The sequence below is a fragment of the Heptranchias perlo genome, chromosome 1 (genome assembly GCF_035084215.1).
Source record: "Heptranchias perlo isolate sHepPer1 chromosome 1, sHepPer1.hap1, whole genome shotgun sequence".
NCBI classification, from domain to species: Eukaryota; Metazoa; Chordata; class Chondrichthyes; order Hexanchiformes; family Hexanchidae; genus Heptranchias; species Heptranchias perlo.
Genome location: NC_090325.1, coordinates 85,196,118 through 85,221,083, shown reverse-complemented (window position 1 = coordinate 85,221,083; position 24,966 = coordinate 85,196,118). Strand labels below are relative to the sequence as shown.

The 24,966-nt window shown below is 40.3% G+C and overlaps 1 protein-coding gene across 19 annotated transcripts in view; it reads right to left on the bottom strand.

Annotated features, from left to right (window-relative positions):
* fryl (furry homolog, like) overlaps window positions 1-24,966 on the bottom strand; it is a 450,071-nt gene that overhangs the window by 107,034 nt on the left and 318,071 nt on the right. For 12 of the 19 annotated variants that reach the window (XM_067987951.1, XM_067987806.1, XM_067987858.1 and 9 more), the window contains 9 exons: window positions 23,557-23,725; window positions 22,341-22,600; window positions 20,953-21,093; window positions 18,053-18,221; window positions 11,254-11,341; window positions 4,471-4,586; window positions 3,904-4,054; window positions 1,136-1,239; window positions 215-400 (listed from right to left, as the gene is read on the bottom strand). In XM_067987951.1, coding sequence (XP_067844052.1) covers window positions 215-400; window positions 1,136-1,239; window positions 3,904-4,054; window positions 4,471-4,586; window positions 11,254-11,341; window positions 18,053-18,221; window positions 20,953-21,093; window positions 22,341-22,600; window positions 23,557-23,725 — 1,384 coding nt within the window. The remainder of the gene's footprint in view (window positions 1-214; window positions 401-1,135; window positions 1,240-3,903; window positions 4,055-4,470; window positions 4,587-11,253; window positions 11,342-18,052; window positions 18,222-20,952; window positions 21,094-22,340; window positions 22,601-23,556; window positions 23,726-24,966) is intronic. The other 7 variants (XM_067987815.1, XM_067987850.1, XM_067987832.1 and 4 more) reach the window with 1 other exon arrangement.

Here is a 24,966-nt window from a genome sequence, read left to right as displayed (position 1 = left end):
TACATTATTCTTGATCAACTATATTAGCATTTGTGACTCAAAAGTAGCTGCTATTTAATTACATTAATACATTTTCACAATGCTTTATTTTTCAAAAAGTGAGGCTGTGTTTGAATTCTAGTTTTCACAATCAAGTGGCACCATCTAGTGGCATAAAAAGAATCAACACGGTCTCTAAAAATGGTTTATTTAGGATACATATACACTAACTAACCTGTAAAACTGTACTCTACATGAGTGGCTGGTTTAACTGTGAGCACCTTAGGTTCAGTAAACTCCCTGTTCCTGAGGAGAACGGAGGCCATAGCTTGAATATTACTGTTATAGGCCATTACTATAAGCAAGTGCAAAAGCAGTCGCTTACAATGTTCATACACTTCAGGATGCTGGTGATCAAATCCTGTACAGAGAAAAAAAAAACATGAAATTGTTTATGATTTGTAATACATGTTTCATACAATTCAATTTGATCTTTTTGAAAAATATATATCCCTTTAATTATACAAGAAATTAATACCAGAACAAGTTTTATTTTATATTAGCTCAAGTTCTAAAAAAATGTTGAACCAGTAATGTTCATCTAGACAAATCCTTGAATTACAAAATATTTTCCTCATATTTTGTTTACTGTAAATACATTGTTTTTATAGCTAAATTAATTTCTGCTAACTTTTCAACCCGAACATTAAATAAGAAGTAAATGTCTGGAATTAACATAAGGGTTATGCTCTTCAATATACAAATTCAATCAAGCAAATGTTAATTTGATTTTTAAATATCTGTTTTTTTAAATCCCACCATAGCAGCATGCCCAGAATGGGCAAATAGTATCTCTGCCTGTACTGCTTTTGCAAGTATTCAAAAACAGCACTGCTTGGCTTGTTTCTAATTTCCCCTGTCCTTTTACAAAATCACAAACACATTCTTTATACTCGTGCTTGTGACTTTGCTGGAGTAGTGAACAGAGGTAATCTTTCTCCTTTGACTCCAGTCAGCTTCTGTGTGATGGCCTGGCTGAAATTAGTGTGCAGGGAACTGTGGGCACAAACCCACATCCTACCACTCTGTGCCACGTCACATTAGCATAATATCCAGTCCCAGCAATTAAAACAAAACACTTTTACTTCCTAATTACCTATAAATATTGCATGAAGCAAAAGATGCATGTAGTTTCCCCACTCCACCTTTACACTGTGATCAACTATAAGATCTGTTAGAAGGATCACTGCTATGTTACACCTAAGAATAAGACAAAACAGTTAATTACATTTTTAGAACCATAGGAATGTAATGCAACTGTCTACAATCACCAGCAATAGATTTCTGAAAATTGAAACAGCAATTAACTACTGAATTTTTACAGCATAGATTCATTTAATTGCTTGACAAATCATTACATCATCCCAGGCTAATCGGGAGTGACAACTGTATTCACATCCACATGGTATACAAAGATGTATAATCATTAAAACAAACTTATGTACTAGAAAATATTCACTAATTTAAACAAAATGCATTGAACATTTTGCTCAATAGTTCTAGAAGACAAATCCAATATTTCTGTTTCTTTTACTCCCTTACGAATTCTTATGCACACTGAGCCGCAGGACTTCAGTACTAAGGAATAGAACACGTCCACTCTAACTGATTGTAGATGCAATCAAGTACACCCAGGTCAAGTACAGGACAGACAAGATACAACATGAAGCTTCCTCTGCTCTGCTTCACCTTCAGAACAATACCTGACTACTGCCATTGTAAATTTTCTTTCCCACACAAGCAATCCTTATGACCACTCAGTGCCAATGTCAATTTAGTGCCAATTTATTGACTTTTGTTAGTTTTGTGTTGTGGGTTCATGCCCTTTTTGAATTAAGTTGAGGCTCTCCAAATTTGTCTCACGTATGCACATATATCACCCAGCAGAATGAGGGGTCTTTCATCCCATCGGTCTAACCCAGGCTCCACAGAAGCATAAGTGCTATCACACTATACCATCCAGTTCTCCCACACCAGGATCTATCTGTTGATATTCATTTTGTTTTCCCCTGTTTCTGAATTATTAAAAGCATAAAATTCAAATCACATTCAACTTAAATATGCATAGGTATTAAATTTGCCTCCTGCCAGTTCTTGAATAATTCTAATGTGCCATCTGGGACAAAGATTTTGAACAGTAGTTCAGGCATTTTATGTTGTTTTGTAAATAGAATTATAAATAACTTAAATTACTGGTGATATGAAAGGTTCTCATCGCCAAAGTGCAACACTATCTCTCTATATGTTCTACTTAGTAAAATACTTTTCTAATGTTCTCTGGTGCAGTGGTGAAGCTCGCTTTTCTATTGTAAAATTTTGCTGCGAATGCAGAATTGAGGGGTTAACTGAACATTCCACTGATAGAAGACAGGAAACAAATGATATCTGGCTGCAGATGTGGAGTATTTTTCAATTAAACACTTCTCTCAAGCTGCATACACTATTTATACTGCAGGATAACATATTAAAAGTATTCATGGTTAAATTGGCACATTTCAAATTAAATATTCTTTCAATCTAAGGCTGTTAGATGTGTGGAGGGTTGTCAGTTTAATAGCTAATATACCTCTGTGATGCAGCCTAACCCTGGGGTTTAGAATGTCTAGGCTCAGGGTGAATCTATACAGCACAGCGATTATTTGAGGTCAACAAAAAGCAAAAGAACTGCAGAGCTGGAATTCTGAAACAAAGCAATAGTGGAAACATCAGCAGGTCAGTCAGCATCTATAGAGAGAACAGACAAGTTAAAGGGTTTCAGATGTGGACCTTCCATCAGAACTGAAAGATATTACAAATGAACACCATTTAAAAAGGAACAGAACAAAGGGAAGGGGAAAGAGAAAAACACACACACAAGAAATAGACTGGCCTGTAAAGTTCACTAAAACCCTTCCCGATGTTCATCTGTAATATCTTCTAGTTCTGCCAAAGGGTCCACACCTGAAACTTATTAACAGATGCCGATTGACCTGCTACGTGTTTCCAGCATTTTGTGTGATCATTTGAGGTCACGCTGATGCTAGTGCAAAAAGAAACTTAAATGAGGAGATAAAAACAGGAAATACAGAGCAGGTCAGTCAGCACTTGTGAAGAGAAAAGACGGCTTATGATGTTTCACGTGCACACCCTTCATCAGACTAAGGACATGATGAAAGGTTCACATCAAGATGTCATCAACTGTCTTTTCACTTTACAGATCCTGAATGATCTGCTTTGTATTTTCAGCACTTCTGATTTTTATTTCAGCTTTCCAGCATTTGCAGTTATTCCTTTTTATTTTACAACAGAAATGAGGAATTGTACAATGATTGTAAGAACTTTGGCTCCAATGCAATGATTCTAGAGGCAGACTGGGGTTGGTAAAGAGAGAAGCGAGTACAGGTAGAGGCTGAGAGACAGAAATACAGACCATGAGAGTGTGAGAACTGACTTTAAGAGAAAGACAGTGACAGACAAGGCAAGGAAGAAATGGAGGGGGGGGGGGGGGGGGATGACTACTTGTGGAGTACAGCTGCTACCCAGCCTTGATATAAGTGTAATTTGTTTGTTCCCAGACCAAATGGTTTTAAAAAGAACTATTTATCTGATAAGGTCAGAACAAATCATTTTAAATAGCTTGGAACTGAACAAAATATACCTGAGCATCAACCTTGGAAAATGGATACATTCCACAGGAAGGCTCAACCAATTGACTTCATCATAAACTATGTCAGTGTCTTCTGATGATCCAAACTTCAGCACTAAAGCATTGTAACAATTAAAAATTCAGCCTGGATTACAATTAAACTTTTTCATTAAAACTAAATAGTGTTAATAGTGTTGTAGAAAGCATTAGTTTATTATCTAAGTGCAGCGTTAACTGACCTCTGTAGGGGTATCCCTGGGGTAGCAGTCTCAGGCAGATAATCAGCCAGTGGTGACCAACTTCCACCAGTGGGAGGAAATGGCAATGGCTCTGCTTTGTTGAGTTCCATCACTTTCAGTCTCCAGTTTGCATAAATTGGCATGGAATCACCTAAAAAATACATAGTATGCAATAATGGAGTTAGTAATGGGCACTTTAAATGGTTGACTGAATTTCATCCCCAGCCTTTTACACACCATGTGTAAAATGGATATTCTGTGCATTCAGGTGCTCAACAGAGAAAATAGTGTTAAAAGATCAGAAAGACTATCTCCTGTGAATAAAAATGTGTTCTGCTAAAATTTCTAATTCCAGAAATATAAATTATAAACAAATACAGTCTCTAAGATCCTAACCATAACTCTTTTCATCAATTTTTAATATTTAGTCAAATGCCTCACATTTAACGATAGAATTGCCCAGCCGATTCACAGTCCAAACAACATGTTACATGTTTGGAACCTTAAAGAGATTTCAAGCTAAACTAGAAAATGCTGTGCAATATATTTGGAAATTAATGTACGCACTCTTCTCCTCTTCATAGGATCCTCCAGAGCTGCTGCTGTAACGAGATTCTAGCCGATGATGCTGCCGGTTTAAGTTACTATTCAGCCCACCATAGATGTCGAAGTGTCCATAACTGCTAAAATAGAGAAAACAATTAATTAAGTTTATTGTACATGTACATGTGTGTGTATGTATGTAGAACTTAGAAACAAAAGTTCACACAATGTTTTTAATTTCACTACAATTTGTATATTTCCTCCTCAATTTATTATTATTTTTAGAGTAAAGGTTTGGGTAGAATGGTAACAGTGATGCTCCAACACACTGTACAACAGACTGGACAGGACACAAGCCTAGAGGCCCAATTCCCTAAATAGTAAATTCCCATTGTTGCCTCTGCCATTGAAGAGTGGTCAATAGGGAAAGAAGGAAAATCAACATTCAAGTCAGCCCAGGACATCCTTGTACCTCTTTGCTGAAACATTAAGACACCAAAGAGACAAAGGGTGTGTAAGTAGTCGATGTGAAAGTCCTGGGGAAATAAAGAAAGAAGTACATGTATTTATATAGCATCTTTCACTACCTCAGGAGCCTCAAAGAACTTTTTTTTAATTATTCGTTCATGGGATGTGGGCGTCGCTGGCGAGGCCGGCATCTATTGCCCCTTCCTAATTGCTCTTGAGAAGGTGGTGGTGAGCCACCTTCTTGAACCGCTGCAGTCCGTGTGGTGAAGGTTCTCCCACAGTGCTGTTCGGAAAGGAGTTCCAGGATTTTGACCAAGCGACGATGAAGGAACAGCGATATATTTCCAAGTCGGGATGGTGCTTGACTTGGAGGGGAACCTGCAGGTGGTGTTGTTCCCATGTGCCTGTTGCCCTTGTCCTTCTAGGTGGTAGAGGTCGCGGGTTTGGGAGGTGCTGTCGAAGAAGCCGTGGCGAGTTGCTACAGTGCCTCCTGTGGATGGTACACACTGCAGCCACTGTGCGCCGGTGGTGAAGGGAATGAATGTTTAGGGTGGTGGATGGGGTGCCAGTCAATCGGGCTGCTTTGTCCTGGATGGTGTCGAGCTTCTCGAGTGTTGTTGAAGCTGCACTCATCCAGGCAAGTGGACAGTATTCCATCACATTCCTGGCCTGTGCCTTGTAGATGGTGGAAAGGCTTTGGGGAGTCAGGAGGTGAGTCATTCGCCGCAGAATACCCAGCCTCTGACCTGCTCTTGTAGCCACAGTATTTATATGGCTGGTCCAGTTAAGTTTCTGGTCAATGGTGAACCCCGGGATGTTGATGGTGGGGGATTCGACTATGGTAATGCCGTTGAATGTCAAGGGGAGGTGGTTAGACTCTCTCTTGTTGGAGATGGTCATTGCCTGGCACTTATCTGGCGCGAATGTTACTTGCCACTTATCAGCCCAAGCCTAGATGTTGTCCAGGTCTTGCTGCATGCGGGCTCGGACTGCTTCATTATTTGAGGGGTTAACAACCAATGGAGTACTTTTGAAGTGTAGTCACTGTTGTAATGTAGGCAACGTGGCAGTCAATTTGTGCACAGCAAGCTCCCACAAAGAGCAATGAAATTAACAACCAGATCATCTATTTTAGGTGTTGGTTGAGGGATGTTGGCCAGGACACCGGGAGAACTCCCACGCTCTTCCTCGAATAGTGTCATGGGTTATTTTATATGCACCTGAGCGGGCAGACGGGGCCTCGGTTTAACAAGAAATATTCTTTCTTTCTTTCCCACTTCCTTAGCTATTTACATACCTTGCTTTAATGTGCCAGTTTGGGCACGGCAGATGGTGGAAAGTATATCCAGACAGAGAGGCTTCAGTAAAAGGCAAGGTGTCACCACCAGTGAACCAAGTTTCAATCAAAGCCAGGATGTCAATGCAATCATCCACAATAAGATCATGGACAGTAAGGGCCTTTTTTCTGAATGAGCAGACATTCGTACAGTCTAAGCATGTGCAATATACCTAATCTCCCAGAATGCATCAGCTCTAATGTTCTGTTGACAGAAAAGATCAATGCTAATTGCGTACATCTGTGAGTCAGAGATTCTGATCTCTAACACCTATGAGACAGGGTGGGGGGTCGACAGAAAGAGAAGGGGGAGAAAAGACACACACACACACACACACACACACACGCAGATTCTTTTCTAGTTCATTTTTTTTTAAAAGGTAGAATTTTAAAAACAAACTCGGGATTGTGGCAGTTTGTGGACAGCAAGACTGTCCCGGATTGCCACATCGGCAGTAAATGTCTTTGGCTTGAGACACTCAGAGTCTTTGAGTTGGAGTGCGAGTTAGAGACACTCCGACACGAGAGGGCGAAGTATCTGGACAATTTTCTCCAGAATCCAGTCACACCTCAGAGGATAGCAGAGGTACAGGAGGGGGAGAGTGTGACTGGTAGTCAGCAGGATAGTGGGAACAGAAGGGAGGTAGAGGAGGAGGTCCGACAGACAATAGTCCTGTCCAATGGGTACAATCCACTTGATACCTGTGAGGATAAGGAAAAAGACTGTGGGAAGGACAGCCAGAATGCAGACCAAGGCACCCTGGAGCAGGGGGCTGTCCAAGGGGAGGTGGTGCAGAGTAGCAAGGTGGTAGTTATAGGAGATTCGATAATTAGAGGGATAGATACAATTCTTTGCAGTCAGGATTGAGAGTCCCGAAGGATGTGTTGCCTACCTAGTGCCAGGGTAAGGGACATCTCGAAACGCTGGAAAAGAATCTGGAAAGGGAGGGGGCGGGTCCAATGGTTGTGATCCACGTCGGAACCAAAGACACAGGAAAGAACAGGGAGGAAGTCCTGCTAAGGGAGTATCAGGAGTTAGGAACTAAATTGCACAGCAGGACCTCCAGGGTAGTAATCTCAAGATGATCACCTGAGCCATGTGTGAATTGGCATAGGGACAAACAGATCAGGAAAGTAAACACGTGGCTGAAAGATTGCTTTGGGAAAGAGGGGTCCCTTTTCATGGGACACTGGCACCAGTACCAGGACAGGAAGGATCTGTACCGTTGGGACCAAGGTCCTAGCAGAAAGGATAACTAGGGTGGTTCAAACCGATAAGGGGGGTGCGGGGGGTGAGTGAGGGCTCAGGCAAATATATTAGTAAAAAAGATAAAACAAGAGTAAATAAGAAGGAGCCAGAGTTGTAGAAATCATAAATATTCCAGGTCTGGGAAACAATAAACTAACAGAAATAAACACAGGAGTGATAAGTAAGAAGTGTAAGTAAAAGGAACAACTACTAAAGACAATTTAAACTGCCTGTACAGCAATGCACACAGCGTCCGAAAATAAACGGGGAAACTAGAGGCAATAATCCAAAGCGAGGAACCAGATGTAGTAGGAATAACTGAAACATGGCTACATAAAGAACAGGACTAGCAATTAAATATTGCAGGTTATAACTTAATCAGAAAGGATAGGGAAAGAAGGGGTGTGGTGTAGCTCTACTAATTAGGGATAACATAATGGCAGAAGAAAAAAGAAACATAACTAACAGAAGGCTAGAAACAGAATCCATATGGATTGAAATAAAAGATAAGGGACCAATCACGCGAATAGGGGGTAGACTACAGACCACCTAATAGTGGAAAGGAGGTAGAGGAAGAAATATGTAAGCAAATATGTGAAATGAGTAAAGGGCATAGAATAATAATCATGGGAGATTTTAACTACCCCCAAATAAACTGGAAAGAAGAGGTAGGTAAAGGGTAAAGGGAATGGAGTTTTTACAATATGTGCAGGGCTCCTTTCTCACCCAGTATGTAAAAAGCCCAACAAGAGAGGAAGCACTGCTGGATCTAGTAATGGAAAATGAACCAGAACAGATAAGAAAAGTAAGCATAGGGGAACATCTAGACAATAGCGATTGCAACATAATAAGGTTTAAGATAAAGATTGAGGCAGACATAAGAAAGACAAAGACCAAAGTAATAAATTGGAAAAAAGCAGATTTTGAGGGGATGAGAATGGAACTAGGAAAAACAAACTTCAAAAAATTTACTGACAAAGAAATAGAACAGCAGTGGGAAACATTTGAAAAGGTGATCAACAGAGACCAGGAGAAATGTATCCCACTAAAAACCAATACAAACTAGCCAGTAATGACACACCATGGATGAATAAAGAAATAAGGGCAAAATTGAAACTAAAGAAAAAGGCATACATTAAGTATGTAGACAACAAAGGAAAGGATGATCAAGGGAAATACGAAAAGGTTAGGAAAGAAGTCAAAAAAACACAAAATTAAATTATCCAGGAATATATAAAAAAAAAGTAAAATATTCTACAGATACATAAATAACACAAGAAAAATCAGGATAGGGATAGGGCCACTAAGGGATACTCACGATAAATTCACAAGCAATGACAGTGAACTGGCAGAAATATTAAATAATTACTTTGTTTCAGTATTTACCAGGGAGACTAATATGGTGGGCATGATATTAGAAGAAGAGATCAAAAAAGATATAAAGACATTTAAGATAGAAAGGGGGGAGATAATTGATAAACTAATCAAACTTACAGAGGATAAAACCCCTGGTTCGGATGGATTGCATCAGTGCAATTTAAAAGAAGTTAGGGAAGAGATAGCAGAGGCACTATTACATATATCTAAAAATTCATTACAAAAGGGAATAGTGCCAGAGGACTGGCGGACAGCTAATGAGTATCCTATATTTAAAAAGGGAGATAGAACCCTGTCCAGGGAACTATAGACCAATTAGGTTAACATCGGTGGTAGGAAAGATAATGGAATCCATACTCAAAGATGTAATAGAGAAACATCTAGAACCTGAAAATATAATAAAGAATGGTCAGCAGGATTTCAGAAGGGAAAGTCATGCTTGACCAACTTTGTTAAATTCTTTGAAGTAGTAACAGAAAGTGTAGATAAGGACAATGCAGTAAATGTAATATACTTGGATTTTCAAAAGGCCTTCGAAAAGGTACCTCATAGTAGACTCATGGCCAAGGTCAGAGCATGTGGAGTTGGGACAGGTAGCAGAATGTATAGCAAGCTGGCTACAAAAGAGAGTAGGGGTTAAAGGTAGTTACTTAAACTGGCAAAAGGTGGGAAGTGGTCTTCCACAAGGATCGGTGCTGGAACCACTGTTGGTCACAATATGCAGAAACGATTTGGATTTGGGAATTGGAAGTACAATTTCAAAATTTACCGACAACACCAAATTGGGTGGTATATTTAATACTGAAGAGGACTGCAACAAAATACAGGAAGACATTAATAAACTTGCAGAATGCGCGTGTAATTGGCAAATGAATTTCAATATAGATAAGTGTGAGGTGGTACATTTTGGCAGGAATAATAAGGAGGCCACATACTCCTGGGAAAATAAGAGTCTATACGGGGTAGAGGAGCAGAGGGATAAGGGGTGAAGATATATGAATCACTGAAAGTAGTGCCTCAGGTTAATAAGACCATAAAAAAAGCAAACCAAGGACTGGGGTTCATTTCTAGAGGGATAGAATTGAAAAGCAGAGAAGTTATGCTAAACTTGTATACAGCCTTGGTTCGATCACACTTGGAGCATTGCGAACAGCTCTGGAATTCAAACTAAAACAAGGATATGGAGGCAATGGAGAAGGTGCAAAAAGATTTATTAGGATGATACCAGAAATGAGAGGTTATATCTATCATGAAAGATTGAATAGGCTGGGGTTTTTTTCTCTAGAAAAGAGAAGACTGAGGGGTGACCTGATATAGGTCCTTAAGATTATGAAAGGATTTGATAGGGTAGATGTAGAGAAGATGTTTCAATTTGCAGGGAAAACCAAAACTAGGCAATAAATATAAAGTAGTCACTAACAAATCCAATAGGGAATTCAGGGAAAACTTCTTCACCCAGACTGTGGTAAGAATGTGGAACTCGCTACCACAAGTAGTTGAGGGGACTAGCACAGATGCATTTAAGGGGAAGCTAAATAAACACATGAGGAAGAAGGGAACAGAAGGATATGTGATAGGGTTATATGAAGAAGGGTGGGAGGAGGCTCATGTGGAGCATAAACACCAGCATGGACCTGTTGGGCCGAATGGCCTGTTTCTGTGCTTGTTTGTAAACAAAGCCTCTTTAAAGCAAACAGATAGAAAGGGGATGGTAGGAGGAAAACTGGGGGTGGGGGGGTGGCAGGAGGCACTTTGGCAGCCACCCTTGTGGGGAAGCAAAGTGCAAGTGGGGGAAGAGTGGATGGAGGGTTAAGGGTGAGGTGAGTGACAGTGAAGCAACAGGTAGGGAAGCATACATGGGTTGAGCGAGTAGTTCAAAGGGGAAGAGGTAGAGGTAGAGATAGGAGTGCGATGGTAGGATGGGGACTGGGTTGTGGAAAAGGATAGCAGAGGATGGGAGTGTGGAGGTGGGGGGGAAGCACATGTAAATGGTGAAGGGGGATGGAATAGAAGCCATTGAGGGCTGCATTTCCCCTATTATCTTCACCCCAAATGTAGCCTGAAGCCCAATATACCACACCAAACCAACCAACACCTCCCACCCAAAAGGCGAGAAGAAAAAGACAAAAGGACAAGGTGAGGACAGAGAGATGCAAAAAGTAAAGCTATGAGGAGAGGAGCAGCAGGGAAGAGAAAAAGAGATAGAAGCAGAAGAGGAGAGACAGCGAGAAGTAACACCTTTGCAGAGACAGGTAAAACAGTGATCATATTCTCCAACTTGCTGTGTGCAACACCACAAGTAGCATATTAAGAAAACCTACAAAAATCTCAAGGAATTACAATGCAGTATTATTTAACTGTTTTAAACAGTACATACTTCTCATCAATAGAAGGATCCTTTGTTAGCCTACTGTCCTGATGACCATCATGTCCAGCCACCATTGTATTGCTGCTGGAAGTGGTACCTACAAATAACAGAAATGAATAAGAAATTGAAGGAGGCAATATTTACCTGAAAAAGCAGAATTAAGCCACAAAATGATAAACTAGAATTTAGAAAAAACATTTTATATTTAAAATTCCGTTATTACATTACAGACAAATACTTTATGTCAAAACAATGCCATAGTCGTGGAGTGTATGTAGGAACAATCAAGGCTAGTCAGTCTTTTAGTGAACTTAATGAGTGGCACTCTGGATAATTTTGTCTCTAAGCAAAACTATAATAAAGTACAATTCTCAATTTTAATTTGCTGCCTTCTCCTGATTTTTTTTCGGTCATTGCTTTTAAGTGGGTTGCAGACAGTTGCAAATATGTATTTTGATGCAATGACACTATTTATTTTTCCTTCAAAACATTTAAAGTTACCCTTAACAAAACAAATTTGGTTTAAATTTGCCAAAAGCAGATCTGACCACCTCAATGTCAATATTCAACTATAGATAGAATTTGGAATCATTTAAACATTTTAGTACTGAGGAGAATCTTTTAGTCTGTCGACATACATACACAGCTAATTATTTTATTAATGAAGCCCCCTTACAGAGAAACATGTGAATTGCTGGACGAAATAAGACCAAGATCCATCTAGTTCACCTTCTACCATTCTGATAGCCGCATGATAGAGTGATAATGGAGTTGTTGACTAATCATAGCAATCAATCTCTATCAATTAGTCTACAACAGAACCAGAAATGACACAGGGAAAACCTCAGTGGTGGAGCCTTTTCCACCATTTCCTCCCAAGCATGCATCCACCACGTCACATCTCAAATTACTCATATACTGTATCCCAAAATGTTATTTTCAAAAATAAATCTATTTAACTTGTATTTGAATGAATCAATACCAACTGCTTCCAACATCTCCCTAGGGAGTCTGTTCCATAGATTGACCACTCACTCATAGAATCATTGAAAGGTTACAACACGGAAGGAGGCCATTCGGCTCATCGAGTCCGCGCCTGCTCTATGCAAGAGCAATCCAGTTAGTCCCACTCCGCTGCCCTATCCCCATAGCCCTGCAAATCTTTTCCTTTCAAGAACTTATCCAGTTCCCTTTTGATGGCCATGATTGAATCTGCCTCCACCACCCCCTTGGGCAATGCGTTCCAAATCCTAACCACTTGTTGTGTAAAAAAAATTTTCCTCATGTCACCTTTGGTTCTTTTGCCAATCACCTTAAATATATGCCCTCTGGTTCTTGACCCGTCCGCCATTGGGAACAGTTTCTCTCTCTCTATTCTGTCTGGACCATTCATGATTTTGAATACCTCTATCAAATCTCCTCTCAACCTTCTCTGTTCCAAGGAGAACAACCTCAGCTTCTCCAGTCTAACCACGTAACTAAAGTTCCTCATCCCTGGAATCATTCTAGTAAATCTCTTCCACACCCTGTCTAAGGCCTTCACATCTTTCCTAAAGTGTGCTGCCCAGAACTGGACACAATACTCCAGTTGTGGCCGTACCAGTGTTTTATAAGGTTCAACATAACTTCCTTACTTTTGTACCCTATGCCTCTATTTATAAAGCCCAGGAAGCCGTATGATTTTTTAACCGCTTTCTCAAATTGCCCTGCCACCTTCAACAATTTGTGCACATATACCCCAAGATCTCTCTGTTCCTGTACCCCTTTTAGAATTGTGCCCTCTAGTTTATATTGCCTCTCCTCGTTCTTCCTATCGAAATTATCACTTCGCATTTTTCTGCATTAAATTTCATCTGCTATGTTTCCGCCCATGCCACCAGCCTGTCTATATCCTCTTGAAGTTTATCACTCTCCTCCTCACTGTTTACTACACTTCCAAGTTTTGTGTCATCTGCAAATTTGGAAATTGTGCCCCATACACTCAAGCCCAAGTCATTAATATATATCAAGAAAAGCAGTGGTCCCAGCACCGACCCCTGGGGATCACCACTGTACACCTCCCTCCAGTCCGAAAAACAATCGTTCACCACTACTCTCTGTTTCCTGTCACTTAGCCAATTCTGTATCCAAGTTGCTACTGCCTCCTTTAATCCATGGGCGGCAATCTTGATGACAAGTCTATCATGCGGCACTTTATCAAATGCTTTTTGAAAGTCCATATACACCACACCAACTGCATTGCCCTCATCTACCCTCTCCATTACCTCATCAAAAAACTCTTCAGGTTAGTTAACCACGATTTGCCTTTAACAAATCCGTGCTGGCTTTCCCAAATCAATCCACACTCGTCCAAGTAACTGTTAATTCTGTTCCGGTTTATCGTTTCTAAAGGTTTCCCCACCACTGAGGTTAAACTGACTGGCCTGTAGTTGCTGGGTTTATCCTTACACCCTTTTTTGAACAACATTTGCAATTTTCCAGTCTTCTGGCACCACCCCCGTATCTATGGATGTTTGGAAGATTATGGAAGGGACAAAACAGCCCGCTTGATTGGCACCCCATCCACAGGATGCACTGCAGCAACTCGCCAAGGCTTCTTCGACAGCACCTCCCAAACCCGCAACCTCTACCACCTAGAAGGACCAAGGGCAGCAGGTGCATGGGAACAATACCACCTGCACTTTCCCCTCCAAGTCACACACCATCCCGACTTGGAAATATTTCGCTGTTCCTTCATCGTCGCTGGGTCAAAATCCTGGAACCCCCTACGTAACAGCACTGTGGGAGAACCTTCACCACACGGACTGCAGCGGTTCAAGAAGGCGGCTCACCACCAACTTCTCAAGGGCAACAAATGCTGGCCTTGCCAGTGACGCCCACATCCCATGAATGAATTTTAAAAAAATCTCCTCAATTTCCACCCTTACTTCCCTCAGCAACCTAGAATGCATCCAATCTGGACCGGGTAACTTATCTACATTACGTACATCTAGCTATTCTAGTTCCTCTTCTTTATCAATTTTTAGTCCATCCAGTATCTCAATTATATCTTCCTTTACTGAGATTCTGGCAACATCTTCCTTGGTAAAGTACTCATTTAGTACCTCGGCCATGTCCTCTGCCTCCATGAGTAGATCTCCTTGGCCCCACCCCTCCTCTTAGTACCTGTTTACTGTTTACATGCCTATAGAAGACTTTTGGATTCCCTTTTATGTTGGCCGCCAGTCTATTCCCATACTCTCTCATTGCCCCTCTTATTTCCTTTGTCACTTCCCCTCTGAACTTTCTATATTCTGCCTGGCTCTCACTTGTATTATCAACCCGACATCTGTCATATGCCCTTTTTCCGCTTACTCTCTATCGCTTTTGTCATCCAAGGAGCTCTGGCTTTAGTTGCCCTACCTTGCTCCCTCGTGGGAATGTACCTAGACAGTACCCGAACCATCTCTTTCTTAAAGGCTGCCCATTGTTCAATTACAATTAGGGGCATAGATAAGGTCGATAGTCAAAATCTTTTCCCAAAGGTAGGGGAGTCTATAACGAGGGGGCACAGATTTAAGGTGAGAGGGGAGAGATACAAAAGGATCCAGAGGGGCAATTTTTTCACTCAAAGGGTGGTGAGTGTCTGGAACGAGCTGCCAGAGGCAGTAGTAGAGGCGGGTACAATTTTGTCTTTTAAAAAGCATTTGGACAGTTACATGGGGAAGATGGGTATCGAGGGATATGGGCCAAGTGCAGGCAATTGGGACTAGCTTAGTGGTATAAACTGGGCGACATGGACATGTTGGGCCGAAGGGCCTGTTTCCATGTTGTAACTTCTATGATTCTATGATTCTACAGTTTTGTCTGCCAATCTTTGATTCCAATTTACCCGGGCCAGATCTGTTCTCATACCACTGAAATTGGCCCTCCTCTAATTAAGTATTTTTACTTTAGAGTGGTCCGTGTCCTTTTCCATATCTATTCTAAACCTTATAATACTATGATCACTGCTCCCTAAAATGCTCCCCCACTGACACTTGCTCCACTTGGCCCGCCTCATTCCCTAGAACCAAGTCCAGCAATGCCTCCTTCCTCATTGGGCCGGAAACGTACTGGTTAAGAAAATTATCCTGAACACATTTCAAAAATGCCTCCCCCTCTTTACCCCTTATATTATTATCCCAGTCTATATTAGGATAGTTGAAGTCCCCCGTTATCACTACTCTATAGCCTTTGCATCTCTCTGTACTTTCCATGCAAATTTGCTCCTCTATATCCTTCCCACTAGTTGGTGGTCTATAGAATACACCCAGTAGTGTAATGGCACCTCTATTGTTTCTTAACTCTAACCAAATAGATTCTGTCCTTGATCCCTCTAAGACATCCTCTCTCTCCAGTACTGCAATATTCTCCTTAATCAATACTGCCACCCTCCCCTCCTTTCTTTCTTTTCCTATCTTTCCTGAACACCTTGTATCCAGGAATATTTAGTACCCAATCCTGCCCTTTTTTGAGCCAGGTCTCCGTTATTGCCACATCGTATTGACATGTGGCTTTTTGCGCCTGCAGCTCACCAACCTTGTTTAGCACGCTTCGTGCATTTATACACATGCATTGCAAACCAGTCTTAGATTTTCTTATAGTCTTGTAGTGCTATCTTTCTCTCTTGATCCTTTGTGCCCCTTGTTTCTCCTTTCCAATGCTACATCCTGCTGCCCATCCCCCTGCCAATTATAAAAAAAATTTGTTCATGGGATGTTGTCGTCACTGGCAAGGCCAGCATTTATTGCCCATCCCTAATTGCCCTTGAGACGGTGGTGGTGAGTCGCCTTCTTGAACCGCTGCAGTCCGTGTGGTGAAGGTTCTCTCACAGTGCTGTTAGGTAGGGAGTTTCAGGATTTTGACCCAGCGACAATGAAGGAACAGCGATATATTTCCAAGTCGGGATGGTGTGTGACTTGGAGGGGAACGTGCAGGTGGTGGCGTTCCCATGTCCTTCTAGGTGGTAGAGGTTGCGGGTTTGGAAGGTGCTGGCAAAGAAGCCTTGGCGAGTTTGCAGTGCATCCTATAGATGGTACACACTGCAGCCATGGTGCTCTGGTGGTGAAGGGAGTGAATGTTTAGTGTGGTGGATAAGGTGCCAATCAAGCGGGCTGCTTTGTCCTGGATGATGTTGAGCTTCTTGCACACAGCAAGGTTCCACAAACAGCGTGAGGTAAGTAACCAGTTAACATTTTGGTGGTGTTGAATGACGGATAAATGTTGGCTAAGACACCAGGAGAGCTCCCCTGCTCTTCTTTGAATAATATCATGGGACCTTTTAGGTCATCTACCTGGACATTCAGAAGGCACCTCGATTCAAAAGACAACGTAGGACTCCCTCAGTAATGCACTGAAGTGTAAGCCTAGATTGTGTACTCAATCCCCAGAATGGGGCTTGAACCCATTGCTTTCTGACTCACGGTGAGAGTGCTACTAACTGAACCAAACTGACACAAATGAAGTATGTCCAGCACCGAGTCACAATCTGAAAGTTCAGGGATAACAGGTAAGGGTGGATCCAAACATAAGTACTTGAGCATTAAACTCATTAAAGGATAACTGTACAGGTTGCACTGGTTATAAGTGCTACATCTCAGTATTATCTTTGTCCCTCTTCCTTCTTCTGAATCAAGAGTCTGCTGCGGTTAAGGAGTTACCTAAATCAACAAAACCTTTGAGGCTGCTGCACACTCTGATTCAGTCGACTCTAGACAAAGAAGGTGCTACAATAAAACCTACTTTAGCTGAGAACAAAGATAGGTTGCATTAAGCTATTTATCTTTTACAACATCTGGCATTAAGTGAGATCCCTTGCATGAAGAATTGATATGTGGGAAGGGGGGGCAGCGGAAAAAGAGAAGGGTGGTGGCCTCATCAAGTTCTTCTAAGAGCTAATTCTAGCTCTCCGAGCTTCATTTCAAACCAGTGTCTCAGCCATGAGAAAAGGAGAACAGAACACCACATTCTGACAACCTATAACTCAATCCATCTACATCAGCTGGAGTTCAAAGATCTCACTCAAACCTTGAATGCTGATTGGTGCAATTGCAGCTCTGAGGTTCATGTGTGAGTATACATTTTCCTGATCAGGGTGCTAGTTGGATCAACTAATTACACTTCTGTGGTGCACTCTTTTCCCAAGGAAATTTGAAACAGTCTCCTGCCAGTGCCAAAAGTTTATGGTGCAAACTGGGAGAAAAAAACTCCTTGGCTGTAGAAAAGTCCAGTGCTTCTCACTAGTCATGCTAGAGGGCCTGGCTTGATCAGTACTTTTGAACTGGACTGGCCCTGCGACTGTGTATAGTGTCCTCCTGCACAAGATGAATCTCTAAACGTAACTGTTTTTAAATAAAAGGTTTGAACTGCAGAATTCATTCTAAAATCAACAGAGCCAATTCTTCCTATCTTCTTGAAAAACATCTCTCAACAAAATTTGAATCAAACTGCCCCACTGGAGAAATGATCAGGAGAAACTTCTGCAACTGATCATGACAAAGCTGACCAAAGTTTCACAACTGAGTACCCAGGAAAGTTTTCCCTTGCTTTTTCTTTCTTCCTCCCCAAGAACGTTTACAGCACAGTATTCATCAATGAGACTGAGGAAGCTCACGTGTCTTCAGAGAGTATAAAAATTCCTGTCTCCTTAACCTTCCCCTAGCTGAACTACGGCCCATCCACAGGTATATAGTGGCTAAACAAATAAGAAAGAATGTGTTCTTTTGTGTACAAGTAATAAAGATGTGAGACTTGTATAAACTGTGGAATCCTGCTAAACCGAAGTTACCTGAGGCGATGGAGGGGATTTTGTAGCTAGAGGTGATGCGGTAGTAGGGTGGGTTGTCCATATGAATGACAGCTGAGCTAACTGGATCAGTCAGTTGCAATTCTGCCACCAGCTCCTCCAAAAGCTGCATTGTTTTATCTCTGCCCAGATACACAACCACTTTCTTGATCTGTGTAGTCACAAACACATATAAACTAGTTATAAACATGAAAAAATAAAGTTGTTCCTATGATTTCTGCAGAGCTGCATCATTTGTCCACCTTCTCTGATGGGCTAGATCATAGAAGCCAAGATGCTATTCCATAACAATAAATAAATAGTATTAACTGCAATTCATTTGCACGATTACTCCATAAAATCATACTCAATTTAAATATACTACCATAAACAATGTTCAAATACTTAATAAATGGAACATTGTTTAATTCCACATTAGCTTTATTATTGGTCTGATCTGCTGTTAGTAATTTTAGGGCAATTTAGCTTTTCCCTTCTTGTAGAGGCACATTTCTCACCAGATTCATTAAGTATATTAGGCACCACATGCTATACACACAGCCCAATACAGTAACAGTAGTGCAATACTCCTGATACCACTACAAGCATAGAATGAGTGTTTAAGGTGAGTGGAGGCAATGTTTATTCCTTGGCAAAGATTCATGCAGTCTCGATAGGGTATTGAGCAGTATCACTCCTGAGGAGCATAGTTACTCTCTGTCTTAGATGGCTGGGGAGTCCAGAACCAGGGGTCACAGTCTCAGGATACGAGGTATGCCATTTAGAACCTAGATGAGGAGAAATTTCTTCACTCAGAGGGTGGTGAACCTGTGGAATTCTCTGCCACAGAAGGCTGCGGAGGCCCATTCATTAGATGTATTCAAGAAGGAGGTAGATATATTTCTTAATACTGAAGGGATCAAGGGATATGGGGAAAAAGCGGGAACAGGGTACTGAGTTAGACGATCAGCCATAATCATTTTGAATGGCGCAGCAGGCCCGAAGGGCTGAATGGCCTACTCTTGCTCCTATTTTCTATGTTTCTATATTTATATTTCATTAGTATGAAACTTTCAGCTGTAGAGCTAGCAGAAAAGAGAAGGATAAGGTAACAATAACAAGAGAAAATACATTTAAAAACTGCAAAAGGAAAAGGAAATTAAGCAATCAAAAGAAAAATTGCAAAGGCAAAATGGAAAAACATGTGCTTCACAAACTGGATGGTGACTCTGCCCATCCAACTATTAAAAAATCTCCATTGCTCTGGTGTACAAATTGTACCTCCAAGTTTGCAATTTATTAAACTTGACGTAGTGCATTAAATTTTATAGTATATAAGGGAGTTTTGAAGCTGTTTACACTCCCAGCAATTTTTCTAATAATCTATTCAACTTAGTTCTTCTCCCCCACTGTACCATTTGTTTATTTGTTTCTCGGTTTGTATTTTCAAGTACAAATACTGAGTTTTCCAATAAAAACATCTACAATTATTTGTCATTCAAATTTTTATATTCCATTATGATTGCTGACAATTTTAGTCATTTCATCTCTTAACTTTTGTTATGATAGATGGTCATCTTTAATTATGGTTAGCGAAATTCACGCTGTAGTTAAGCAACATGTGAAGAGGTTATTTAAGTAAGAAAAGTGAGTAAAGATGATGCAGCACATTGAGCTATATCATCAAGTATGGCTTGTGCTGTGGGGAGCCAAAGATCCAGCCAGGAGCTTCACCACACACACAAAAAAAAACGATCTCAGGATGTCCCAAAGCACTTTACAGCCAATGAAGTTTTTTTTGAAGTGTAGTCATTGTTGTAATGTAGAAAATGTTGCAGCTAATTTGCACACAGGGTCCCACATACAGCAATGAGTTAATGATCAGATAATCTGTTTTGGTGATATTGGTTGAGGGATAAATATTGGCCAGGACATTGTGAGAACTCCCTTGCTCTTCTTCGAATAGTGCTATGGGATCCTTTACTTTTAAGGGTAGACGGGGTCTCAGTTTTACATCTAATCCAAAAGACAGCACCTCGACAGTATAGCATTCCTTCACTACTGTAATGAAGTGCTAGTTAGATTATGGTACCTAAATCTCTGGAAAGGGAGGGAAAATCATAAGGAAAGGCAGCTCAGCTCTCTCATAAACCTTCATGAAGCTGATTTCAGAGCATCACTGAGACTGGCCTGGGATCAGGTCACATCAGCCTTCAAGGCAAGTCAGGATATTCTAAATGAGCAAATGGGTGAAAGACACCATATAACTCAAAGGGACTAAACAAAAAGCTGGAATAAAAAGATACTGTTACACCAGGCTATTCATTATCATGTGTGGAGGTGAATCTCTGAAAATGGGATTGGTTTGTTGGGCCTAAAGGGCCCTTCATGTTACTAAAAATTCTTATGTTCTTCTACTAAAAAGACAAGTAAACATCACGTTGTCAGCATTGAAAGTAATAAATGAAAACTTGGTGAAAATGTACAAGTTAAGGAAAGGAAAATCTATCCCCCTAAAAACAAACAAAGACACATATTCTTTACTAAGACTGCAGCCACTTTCACTGCCCCCCCCGCATTCAATTTATTAATAAATACCCCTAGATAAACATCAGAAAAACCGAACAATTTAACATTTCTGGCTAGAAAATGATGAAAAACAATCTCTGATACTACGAGCAAAAAAAAAGTACAAAGCTGAAAATGTACTATAAAACCATCTTCACCGCAGTAAAAAAACCTTGTAACACAGTAAAGTTACTGATGGCACAATTAATAATTACCCATTTCAAATGAATACATTGTCAGTTAAGGATAACAGAAATTAACTAGTGATTTTGAAGTCAACAAACAAATATTACTTTCCTGATTTGTATTTGCAGCAGTAGGTGACATTTACTTACATAAGGCAGGAGGCTGGGCTCACTTGTCACACCACACATGCTGATAAGGAAGTGCAGAATTATTTTTAGGTTTTTGGGCCAACTGTCTGCCAGTGTTGTCCACACATTTTCAATCTCTGACCATGCTAGCTCATCACCATACTGTATAGGAAAAAAAATGCAAATTACAAGTAACTTAAAAATAACACAAAACTCTTGACATCTCATTATCTAGAATATAAACTCTGGCAAAACTATCACCTTTAATTCTGGGAATCAAGTGCAGTTTTCTATATTTTACTGTAAAAACTGACACTAAAAAATAAAAATAGTTTGTATCACTGTGATAGTATTTTCTGTATTCCAAGGAAATTACACTCACGGGTAATTTCAACATCAATAGCTTGCCGAGACACAAAGATTTGGCAAGATAAATTTTCAGAGTTAAATTTAATGGTGCAAAAGTTTCTAATTTAGGAACATAGGAACAGGAATAGGCCATTCGGCCCCTCGTGCCTGCTCCGCCATTTGATAAGATCATGGCTGATCTGTGATCTAGCTCCATATACCTGCCTTTGGCCCATATCTCTTAATACCTTTGGTTGCCAAAAAGCTATCTATGTCACATTTAAATTTAGCAATTGAGCTAGTATCAATCGCCATTTGCGGAAGAGAGTTCCAAACTTCTACCACCCTTTGTGTGTAGAAATGTTTTCTAATCTTGTTCCTGAAAGGTCTGGCTCTAATTTTTAGACTGAAAATTCTAAATCTCCCATGATGGGATCTGAACTCACATTCTCTGAATTACTAGTCCAGTAACATAACCACTACACCACTGTACCCTCTATTTTAGAATATGCATCTTCAGTTTCAGCAAACACTGCTTATATTTAAATCACAACAGTTTGCCATGACACAATTAAATGATTGCTACACACCTTTTTGAAAAAAATAATTTCATGCATCATTCCTCCTGAGGTTATTAGCATATTTTACCCTTTTACAGTTAAGAGAATCCCAAATCCAGCCCAAGCTATCTCCAGCTTGGATGTAACAACTGATGGGATTGTGAGCCTATCACTTCTGACACCAACTGGTGAAATTGTGAGCCTATCACAACTGGCACTGTATCACATACTGCCTTGGAAACAGTCAAGAATACAAAGGTGCATTGCTCAGTCTGTCTACATGATTCTGTTACCAAGATAAATTAAGAAATACAGCTCCCTGATTAAAATTTTAAAATCGTTGTACCATATGTAAAGATGATTTTATTTTCATGCCTTTAAACTTTTAATATGTCTTTATCTGTTTACATTACTGATTTCCTGGTGTGTCTTAGAAACATTTTTCATGATATTGCAGGTTTCCTTTGGAATGAGAACAGAATCCCATAAAAACACACTTACTTTTGCTGTCATATACATCAGGTTATTTAGCACCATGATAGTAGCCTGTGGAGATCCCCAACCTTCCCCTCTCAGCCAACGTCTGCTGTTTGACATCATCTCCCTGTCCTTCATATAGACTGCATCAGATTCATCCGTTGTCTTTGTTGAAGGCAAGGGTTTGAAATCTACCAGTTCAATGTTATTCATCCAGGGCAGAAGGTAGTGTAGCATCACTTGCCGACCAGCAGGGTGCGCTGTTTGGATTCTGTGACTTACTTCTGTAAAGGTTAAATCGGTAATACTGCTTTATTATAAAATCAAAGGTACAGCTAGCAGCAGTTTCTGTTACCCTCAAAATTACTTAAAAAAACATTTCAGAAACAAGTCCAATATCACATTAACAAGGGATTAAGCAAAAATAAAATTGTAATGTAAAGAAATGGCAATTATGTTCAGAGAACAAATTAAATTGCACTTTTTCGGACGAACGACTCAACAGGTTATAACATCTATCATATTGACTTGGTGAACACTAGCAAAGCAAGTGTTTTGTTAAATCTATCAGAACTACACACACAGCACACCAGACGAAATACACAAAGAATGGCACTTAACGGGAAAGGAAATTGCAGGGGACTATTATTTATTTCAAGTACTCCCCTACTCTACACATTCATCTGGCAGTATGCTCTCCAGTGAGCTACAGTGAGGACAGTCTGAATTCTGGAGCCATTCTAGGCTGCCCCAGTCAGTGACATCACAGAACAGACCATAATGAGAAGGAGGTCCTAACTTTGCAGGTCTCCACAAGGGCAAGAATTTGCCACTTATCTTTTGAATGCCCTTTCATGATTTGCTTCTTTTACATTATGAATATTTTTACACAGCCTTATGAACCAGTTCTTGTCATAAGGTCTGCAAGATCAAAACAGGATCCAAGACATAACTCAATGAACTCAAGCTAAATGTCATGGTATCTAGCCAAGCTGATCGAAGACATATTAGGAAAATAATATGGGCAGGTATTTGACTAGAAATTTTCAATTTGATTTTTTTTTACTATCTAAACACCATATAAAACAAAAGGAAAAGTAACTATTGTGGTTCTTGTTTATCAAACACAAAAGAAATCAAAAAGGGTCTCGTCAGTCATACAGTCTTAAGTAAGTGTGAATGACCATTTCCACAGAAAATAGTGAGAAAAACTATTGCATATGGAATGACTGAAATATACCCGAGAAGATTGGGATTGTGAGCTCTGGGTAAATCCTTGCCAATTCCTCTGACAGTTGATAGTAGGAAACAGAATAGAGGTGTGGCAGTGGAGTAGGGTGGCTTAGTATTCCATCAGTTCGCTGCACTTCCAGCTTCTGGGCATAGCGAAATAGCTTGGGCTCCAAGATCTGCAATGAGTAAAAACAACAAGCAAAACTTAAAAAGGGACTAACATATTTACTGTACAGACAATCTATACTTAGAATATCTAAACATTGGTGTATTGATATTCTGGAGACTTGTAGAGGCTGCAGGCAAAGAGGTTTAGAGAAGGAATTCCAGAGAGTAGAGTTGAGATGGCTGAAGGCACTGCCCTCAACTGCTGGATGGCTTATCATAATTCTTTCCTGCATGCTTTGTTAATCAAACATTTTATCATGTTTCATAAATTACTTGAATTATTCAGAAATATTACCAAAGCACTTTCCTAAAAACACTACAAAATGCCACTGCAACTATTCTACAAAATGTTTGTTTAATGAAGGTAAGTTCAAAATTTACTTTAATTATCTAGCTCATTTAAAAATGATTTGGCTTTTAGCATCAACACCAATAAATGATCTTCGAGGTATCCCCACAGAGGAACTCAATCATCCTCCGATTGCCCCTTTGTCCAGGTCCCTTCAAATGTTCTCCTGGTTTTTATCTATTCAGAAACAAAGCTACTATCTTTGTATCAAGCTGAAGAAAACTACACGGTTGGTCAGACAACTCCTAGCTTCAGTGTATTGAGATTATAGGAGCGTTTCATACAGACTGTTGAGTTAAGAGACCAATGGCAATGCAGCAGTTTTTCAGTACTGCACTGGAATGTCAGTGTTTGAGTCTTCAAACCCACAACCTTCAGATTCAATGGCAAGAGAGCTAGTAACTGAACCAAGCTGACACTACACCACTGACAACCATTGTAAGTTGTACCACTGGAGCTTTGGGAGTGACCTTACCTTTAGGGGAGATGAATAATGAAGGAGCTTGCTAAAATTGAGGCCTGCAGGAGGCAGAATACTGAACATGGTTCAACTGTCTGCCTGAGCATCTTTTGGATTTCATGCGGTTACTTTTCCCAGTAAGGCCGGATCTTTGGGCAGGATCAGAAAATGTGAATGGTTACGCTCTCACAACCACATGGTCTCCAGCACTCCACCACAAGTTCAGGATGCCACTGTGCAGCCAAGCAGGGATATGCAAGGTCTATTTTATTTTTCCTTTCTTTTAATTTATTACAGGTTGAGACTGCTTCACAAATTAAATTCCAATTGTTGTCAGATAGCATTCGCTCAGATCACTTGTAGGCTATTTTGTTCCGTTACTACTCTCTGGGCACATGGAAATAAAGATTCCATATCTCCTGGAAATTAATTTTGCTGTG